The sequence below is a fragment of the Athene cunicularia genome, assembly GCF_003259725.1.
Source record: "Athene cunicularia isolate RWA chromosome 3 unlocalized genomic scaffold, athCun1 chr3_part1, whole genome shotgun sequence".
Taxonomy (NCBI): domain Eukaryota; kingdom Metazoa; phylum Chordata; class Aves; order Strigiformes; family Strigidae; genus Athene; species Athene cunicularia.
Genome location: NW_020799097.1, coordinates 50,458,000 through 50,467,075, shown reverse-complemented (window position 1 = coordinate 50,467,075; position 9,076 = coordinate 50,458,000). Strand labels below are relative to the sequence as shown.

The 9,076-nt window shown below is 44.1% G+C and overlaps 1 protein-coding gene across 1 annotated transcript in view; it reads left to right on the top strand.

Annotated features, from left to right (window-relative positions):
- WASF1 (WAS protein family member 1) overlaps positions 1 to 3,053 on the top strand; it is a 46,490-nt gene extending 43,437 nt beyond the window's left edge. Inside the window, exons 9-10 of the mRNA XM_026846114.1 lie at positions 10 to 468; positions 2,149 to 3,053. Of these exons, the coding sequence (XP_026701915.1) occupies positions 10 to 468; positions 2,149 to 2,306 (617 nt within the window). The 3' untranslated portion in view covers positions 2,307 to 3,053. The remainder of the gene's footprint in view (positions 1 to 9; positions 469 to 2,148) is intronic.
- Positions 3,054 to 9,076: the final 6,023 nt, after the last annotated feature.

Below are 9,076 nucleotides of genomic sequence, written 5' to 3'. Positions count from 1 at the left end.
CTCCCCCACCCCCTCCCACAGCTGCTCTGCAGGCCCCGGCTGTGCCACCACCACCAGCTCCTCTCCAGATAGCTCCTGGAGTCCTACATCCAGCTCCACCTCCCATCGCTCCTCCCCTAGCACAACCCTCTCCTCCAGTCACTAGAGCTGCCCAGGTGTGCGAAGCTGTACCAGTGCACCCAGTTCCTCCACAAGCTGAAGTACAGGGACTTCCTCCACCACCCCCGCCTCCTCCCTTGCCTCCTCCTGGCATTCGACCCTCCTCTCCTGTCACAGTTGCAGCCCTTTCTCACCCTCCTCCTGTTCTGCACCCTCCTCCCACAACCATTGTTCCTGGGCCTCATGCCCCCCTAATGCCTCCATCTCCACCATCCCAAGTGATCCCTGCTCCTGAACCCAAACGCCATCCTTCAACTCTTCCTGTAATCAGCGATGCTCGAAGCGTTCTGCTTGAAGCAATACGAAAAGGTAATATTTGGCTATTAATGGGTAAAAAGAATGGTCTCAAAAACTTGCTAAATACATGTTAGCTTTGCAATATGGAATATTTCACATGTGTAAGTTATTTCAGAGGAATGCATCTTCAGTCTGTTACTGCTTTCTGTTTTCTACAGTGTATGCATAGCCAAGTGGAGTTTTTTCAGTTTGTAATTGCACTTATCAGATGTTTAGTTTGGATGGCAAAACTGGTTCTCTGTGGAAGTTAGATTTTTTAAAAAAAAGAAAGTACATGTGTTTATAGATGATCTGTGGAGATTTATCTCTTCATTTCTGCATACCTGAAAATGTAGGTATTTCTGATAACCTACAGATTCTGTAGAAGACAAAACCATTGTTTTTCACAGACTGTTGGGTAAAAGCAGAACAGATCAATTGGCATTGGAATTTTGATCATCACTGTATTACAACAAGATATAAATGGCATTCAGAAATCATTGCTTAAGACTTAAGCTGTTAAGTGTCTAATCTTGAGATGTCTCAACGCCATAGTCGAGCAGTCTTTATGCTGCAAGGTGCCCTGCTGGCAGAGTGCAGGTGAGTGGCAGAGGTGCAGTGCAGGGCAATGTTTTCCCGATGATCTAGCAAGGAGCTGCAAGCTGCAGGTTTCAGCTTACGTGCCTACGGCCAGAAAAATCCCCACTGCACTGTGTCTGCTGCTGTTTGACTATGTGGTATCTTTGAATAGTTAATCTTTCTCAGATGTTTTGAGGACTACATTCTTCTGTTTTTCCCCCACACCTACAACACAGTACAGGGTCTGTACAGTACTGTAAGATCAGTAGATAGGCTATAATACTAATTCAGAATATTTTTAATGCATGTATATGCACATGAATTGATAACATCATTGAATCTAAAGAAGTATCAAGAACAGTTGAGTGCAACAGTTTCGTGCATCAACATTAGTAGAGAATGTCAGCAAAAATACTGATAAAGGAGAACCTGCTGGTCTAATTTTGGTGATTCTCGAAAAAGCTTTTGATGAAGTCTTGCACAACAAACAAAGGCTTGTTACCACAGCTAAAATTCCACCTAGGGACATGTGCTTGTGTTGCCTGTCAGTTGACTACAGAGAGTATTATGTACAACATGTAGGTCATATTTAGACTGTGTTGGTCTGTGGTGTTGTGAGTATAAAGCCAAAATATATGATCTCTGTCATGTTTTTAACTTAAGTTACTGGATTTTTAACTTTCTCATACTGTTGGTATGTGTTATTTCTCCTTTGTGTTTGATCTTTAAGTAGTACTTTATCCCGGAACAGATCATTACATGATTAAAACTGGGTTACAGGAAGACCTGTCTTATTAGGATACTCCAAATAGCTCTAACTTTTAATTGAAAACATGAAGAGAGGGTATAGAAAGTGTCTGGAAATGCAAATAGTAAAATGGCTTAACCACTTACAGTGGTACTAAAAATGTGGGTGTATTTTTAATGGGAAATCAGAAGCAGGATATTATAATAGGACTGATGATCTAGTCTGACAGTTCTCTCTTCAGAAACTTGACAGAAAACTTCTGTCTGAGGAGGACAGTGACCTCAGCTTTCATTTTTGCTTGCAAAGCATTTTGTGAATTATGAGCTAAATACTTCGTGTAATGATAAAGGAGGAGAGTAACATGCTTGTGTTTTGATGTTCTTCAGGTATTCAGCTACGCAAAGTTGAAGAGCAACGTGAACAAGAAGCTAAACATGAGCGCATTGAGAATGATGTTGCTACTATACTTTCTCGTCGCATTGCTGTGGAATACAGTGATTCAGAAGATGATTCAGAATTCGATGAAGTGGATTGGTTAGAGTAAAATTATATTGCTGTACGCTGCAAAATCGAATGCTAATGTCCATTGTGGTGCTTGTTCTTTGGAAGTTTGATGGTCATTTCTAGTGTTTTTGTATTCTTTTCTTTACATGATTAATCCATGTTTTTCTACTTTTCAGTTTACAAAAAGCTCCTAGTGCATCTTTGAAACTAAATGTTTTACAGTGGCTTTTCCTACACATCTTTTTTGAAAGAACATACTTTGTTCCATTAGACCACTAAGTATTAAGCATGGGCAGCTGTTGGTAGAGTAGCAGTTTCAATTTTTTGGCATATCTTAACTGTGCACTTTGTGAATTTTAAGTTAATGAAGGCAACTGAAATTGACATTCCAAGGGCAGCTGTATGTACTAATGAGCCTTATTCCACTTCTGATAGTGTTTTAAAACATTAAACCTAGCTATCAAGATATCACTGCCTCGATTACATCTGTACACTAAAAGTACATATAGTTAGCAGCACTGAACACACTGAAAGGAAAATGGATCTTTGGGGGGGTTTATTATTGTTTTATTGTTGTTTTTAAATAATTATGGCCTTATTTGAATGTTTAGAGATTCCCCTTCCCTTCTTCCCTCCCAGGTACATATTGTGTGGTACTATTTTTGCCTGCATAATAAAAGTTTAATTTTTTTTTTCCTTGTGAAATCTTTTGACTTAAACATGCTGTGTAACTTATGTAACTGTTAAAATAACAGTTTGATTTAATAAATGGTTCATTTTAAATGTTCCTGGTTGTTGCTTTTTCAGTGAAGCCTCCTTTTCATTATATACCTGAGGGATCCATGGATTTCAAAGATTTAATCTTTGGTCTGCAAAGTTACAATAAACATTCTGCACTTAATCTAAGGACACATATTAAACAAGGAAACATGTATCATCAAAAGATAGCTATACGCATATCTACCCAAGAAAAGCTGGAATCTTACTGTGATCTATTAGGGTGGGGTTTTTTTTAAAAAAAAAAAAAAAAAAAAGGAGCTTGTGGCTTATATGATTTAGGGTGTTTTTAAAAAATACCTTTACCATCAATGTATCTTGAGAAGGGGAGATGCAGCAGTCAAAATCATGGTTAATGAAGGATGACAGAGAACAGGGGTGATATTGCAAAGCTGGTTTTTGTGCTGTCTAGCAGTGTCGCGTGTTGCACAGGACTTCTGTGTTTCCCTTCTCTGGAATAACTCCCTCAAGTCTGAGTGCATAGTCAAAAGCCTATTGAGAAGGGAAGCATGAGAGAGTGCAAGAGCACTCTCACCTTGTGAGCTTGTCCCTGAAAAATGGAATTGTATAATGGAGGAAAACAAGTGTTGAAAGTCATAACAAGATTTCTGAAGGTGGAGCCTGCAATATTTTACAGGCTACAGAACAATTTACAGGGGCATGTGGTCATTAACCTCTTGGAAAAGGGCAAATCTCAGGAGGTGTACAGACTGGAGTAGGAGTACTGTACAGCAGCCCTTCCAACTACTGTCACCATCTTGGCCTCCACTGTAATTTTGCACATAACCTACTATATTCAAGACTTTTTCTACCACAACAGTAATGCCTTTATTGTGTTTGTGGGAGAAGAATCGTCGTTGCAGTTTGTGAATCTGCATCTTTGTAACTGTGGATGTGATTCTTCTCTATACATTATTCTCTTTGATAGTTGTCTTCACAGTAATGCCATCTGGTTTATTCTGCCATTCTCAATTAACTTTCAAAATGCATGTCCTTCTTAATAGTTCATAATATTGAAGAAGAGATGTCAGAGGCACCACTGCATAAATATCTGATGGTGTTTAATCTGGGTGTTTCCTTGGATTTTGGTAATCCTAAATTGCCAAATCTGGCCCAGTAACAATCTTAGAGATCTCATTTACACAGCTGTAAAGGATCAAGATCTTCAAGCCTAAGTGCATGCACCTGCAGGTGCTCTTTAAGCAGGGAGACAGATCTACACTTTAGGCAGCTGAGTGAAGGACTTGTGCATAGAGTTTGTGTGTAGGTAGTTCTGCCATTCACAAAATTACTTTTCAACTGATGTTTATACCTGTTCCTTGCTCAAGTCTCTAAACTCCTGATTTTCCTGGTGGCTATTCTAGACAGCAGCCTATGTACCTTTTACAGGTACATTAGTGATAAAAGGAAGACTAGGGAAAATGTGGCCCCTCTCCAGAAAGAAGAAGGAGACCTGGTCACCTGGGGCATGGAGAAGGCTGAGGTACTCAATGACATTTTTGTATCGGGCAAGTCGCAGAAGGTAAAGGTGGGAACTGGGGGAGTGAAGAACCACTCACTGTAGGAGAAGGTCAAGTTCAAGACCATCTAAGGAACCTGAAGGTGCACAAGTCCATGGGACCTGATGAGATGCATTCGTGGGTTCTGAGGGAAATGGCAGATGAAGTGGCCAAGCCACTATCCATTATATGTGAGAAGCCGTGGAAGGCTGGTGAAGTTTCTGTTGACTGGAAAAGGGGAAATCGTGTCTGACAAATTTGGTGGCCTTCAATGACAGGGTTACAGTGTTAGTGGATAAGGGAAAAGCAACTGATGTCATCTACCTGGACTTGTGCAAAGCACTTGACACTGTCCTGCGTGACATCCTTGTCTCTAAGACACATGGATTTAATGGATGTACCACTTGGTGGTTAAGGAATGGGCTGGATGGTCACACTTAAAGAGCTGTGGTCAATGGCTTGATGTCCAAGTGGAGAGCAGTGACAAGTGCCATTCCTCAGGGGTTGCTGTTGGGACCAGAGCTATTTAACATCTTTGTTGGAGACATGGACAGTGGGATTGAGTGCACCTTCAGCAAGTTTGCCAACAACACCAAGCTGCCTCGTGCGGTCGATGCACTGGAGGGAAGGGAGATGTCATCCAGAGGGATCTGGACAGTCTGGAGAGATGGGCCTGTGCAAACCTCATGAAGTTCAACAAGGCCAAGTGCGAGGTCCTGCACATGGGACGAGGCAATCCCAAGCACAAATCCAGGCTGGGCAATGAGTGTATTGAGAGCAGCCCTGAGGAGAAGGACTTGGAATGGGTGGATGGAAAACTGACTGTGAGCCAGCAGTGTGTGCTCGCAGCCCAGAAAGCCAACTGTATCCTGGGCTGCATCAAGAGAAGCAGGTCAAGGGAGGTGATTCTCCTCCTCTATTCCACCCTTGTGAAACCCCACCTGGAGTCCTTTGTCCAGCTCTGGGGCCCTCAGTATAAGAAGGCCATGGACCTGTTGAAGCTGGTCCAGAGGAGGCCATGAAGATGATCAGGGAGGGGCTGGAGTATCTCACTTATGAGGACAGGCTGAGAGTTGGGGTTGTACAGCCTGGAGAAGGGAAGGCTCCATGGGGACCCTTATAGCAGCCTTCCAATACTTCAAGGGGGCTACAGGAAAGATGGGGAGGGACTCTTTATCAGGGAGTGTAGGGATAGGATGAGGGGCTAAACTGAAAGAGGGTAGATGTAGGTTAGATGTAAGGAAGAAATTCTTTAGTGTGAGGGTGGTGAGTCTCTGGAACAGTTGCCCAAAGAATTGGTGGCTGCCCCCTCCCTGTAGGTGTTCAAGGCCAGGTTGGACGGGGCTTTGAGCAACTTGGTCTAGTGGCAGATGTCCCTGCCCATGGCAGCGGGGTTGAACTAGATGATCTTTAAGGTCCTTTCCAACCCAAACTTAAACAGAGCAACAGCATGTCTGTGCCCAGGCTGTAACTCTTCCAAGTAGAGGATCTCCTCACTGCAGCACCATGCCTGCACTGTAGGTAGGTTCTGAGTGTGTACAGGTGCTGTGAACTGGGTATAACTTGCCTAAAGGAAGGAGACAAGTTAGCAAAACAAAAAAAAAAAAGAAGAAAAAAAAAACAAACACAAAAAATAAATGAGAACACAAAGGCTCATACGTGACTGCAGCTATCACCTATTTGACTTAAAGGTATAAAAAATCCTTATTGACAAATGGTTGTTATTGACCTACTTCGCTGTCCTGGTGATTAATAATATCCTTTCCAAACCGGTACCCAGGGCAGACAAAGCACTCATTTAATATGACACAGTCACGCGAAGTAATGAACCTTGCTTGAGAAAAGTCAAGAGTTAAATTCAGTTAACATTTCAAAGGCCGGATTCTTGGCCTTCTGCCACTGCTACAGCTCTCTGCCATAGCAACTAGTCTCCAGATAGCAATAGTGTGATTCACTAGTGGCGAGAGGTGGTTGTTGAATTTGAATATTTGCATTTATAGATCTACTCCAGGCAATGCATTTGCAATCTCAGTGATTTGTGTCCCTCTTACTGTGGTCTCCAACTGCCCTTCTCATTTGGTGGAACGCTGCACAGAGGGCTGCTGGGCTATTCATGCCTGTGATTAGATGTGTAATAGATTATTGATTGCTTTGTCTTGTAAGGTACTAAATCAAGTCTTCTGTATTGAACTGTTTACAGAGTCTGTTGTTTACTTCTGTACATTTACAGCAGCTGGTTAAAATCAAAGGCTCAAAGGCTGCCACAAAAATAGCACGTCAGTAATGTTCAATATAAGTGAAGAGACACCTTTATTCAACTTCACACCTTTCTTAAACTGTAATCTGGGACAGTTAAAAATTATCTACCTCTCCTACTGCAAGATGGGGAAAAAAAGAACAAAACAAAAAATGTAGAAAGGAGAAACAAAAGGCACTTGGTGGCAGAATCAGAGCAGATGACTAGAGAGGTGCAAAATTGGTCACTCGGGGTTATTATCAGAAGAAAAAGTAGTAATAATGACTCAGCCATCATGGACAGACCAAAAAGAAATAGGTAAATGGAAGAGAACATGTACTGAAGAAGCAAAAATTACAGAGACATAATTCTGGGGATTTTTAGTGGTGTGCTGTGAACAGCAACCATTAAATACTAGTTATTATTAAGAGATTATGTTATCTCCTGTTAAATTGGATTTAAAAAGCAGGAGGCATTTTAAAAAGACTTCTGGTTGATAAAATCATCCTTCCTTGCATGTGGCACAGCGGTGCACTCCTCAGCACTCAGGTGGACACTGACACACGGTTGCCAGTCTGATGAATGCACAGACTAATGCAGAGTCAGCTTCAAAAGGTGCTGTGGGACCTGACCATGCAAACAGGTACTGACGGCCCCAGATCTGTCGCAGTGGGCGTTCTCCACGATGCTGGGACCATCTCGGCTTGGATGCAGCTGCCACCACTGAAGCTCATCCCCGCTTGCTTTACGTGGTGGCCGTAAGCCCTCGGCCTGCTCCGAGGATGCAGAGACGCAGACTCTGTAGTGGGCTGTAGCGGGCTGCCACCTCTCAGTCTCCGCAGCCCGTGGACCACCACTGGGAGGGAGTGCCAACACCATCTTCGGAGCATGGGGCTGAAACCCCTGCCGGACAGCCAGGTACAGCTCTCTGCAAAACTGCCAGCTCAAAGCAGTGTACCCACAGCAGTGCAGGATTATGGCAGCAGTCAGAGCCCTGAAACCCAGCCTTTGTAAAAACCAGAGCAGTTCCAAGAGGAGACACAGAGGCAAAGCCTCAGCACAACCTCTGCAGTCGAGGTTGGCATCAGCAAAAGATCTGACAGAAATTCGACTTGAGCTCCATCAGGTGTCTGCTCTGCCTCCTCAGCTACAGGCTAGAAAGAGTTTTACTCCCTCTCATTCTCTTTTGCAGGTGGCAACATTAAACACCAGGAGAGGACTCACAACCAGAGGCAGCAATAGTGGTCTCCCTTTCTGAGGTCACTCAGCTGCTTCTTCCCTCTGCTTTCCACTCCTTTTCCCACTCGAACAATTCGTGGGGGAGGTAGCCTGCCCCGAGTGGCAGGGAAGGAAAAGTGGGAGACTTTTCACACAACCTTTGTGGCCACAGCTGGGACAGACCTTACTGATTCCCAAACTGCTTCTTGGGTATATCACCAGTCCTTGGTAGCTGTTAGTGCTCCCCACCTGCCCCTTGAGCTGCTTGGGACTACTCTTCTTCACCTGATCCAGCCATAATAAGCTGGGGTAGGTTTAAGTGCTTAAAAAGCAGGATCCTGGCAACTCAGGGACCTGCTTTTTGATGGCACATGTGCAGGCATTGCTCCTGTGAGCTCGTCGGCTGTCAGCTCCAAGGTTTTAATGAATGTCTGGCAGCATACCACCAGGCAGCTGTGAGGCAGCGGATGGGAACCTCACCGCCATCCCAGCTCCTGCTAAAAGAGGACACATGGGCAAGCCCCGGGAAATGGGTGCCAGGTCCTGGAGCAGACTCACAAGGCTGAAGCAGACCTCAGGGGGCTGGAGCTGCACACCCCATCCCATTCCTGTTGGAGCAACAGACTCTATCCTGTGCAGCCTGTGCTTTTTCTTCAACCCCTGTCATGCTGTGAGCAGATGTTCTTTCCCCCCCTTCTACCCCATTTGCCTGGAGAATGGGTTCTGCCACCTTAGTCACCGCTTGCATTCCCCAACTGACAGCAGCTCCTGACAGCAGTATCACTACAAGCCTCTAAAGAAAATGGTATCTATCCCATTTCTTCAAAATTCTTATCTTTAGAGTATTTGCAGGCTCTGGGAAGTTGCTCCAGCTACCTTCCTTTTGGCAACTGGAATCATCTGGGTACGGACCGGAGCAGGTATCAAGCATTTCTCACCAAAGAGGGCCGAATATCCCTCCCCCTTAACGTTTCTTTCTCTGATGATTCAATAGCTTCACTTTCAGACACAAGATAGCTGAGGGCCCCCTACAGGCAGGTTGTTGGCATTTCCCACCCCCACCCCCCCACCCCCCGACTT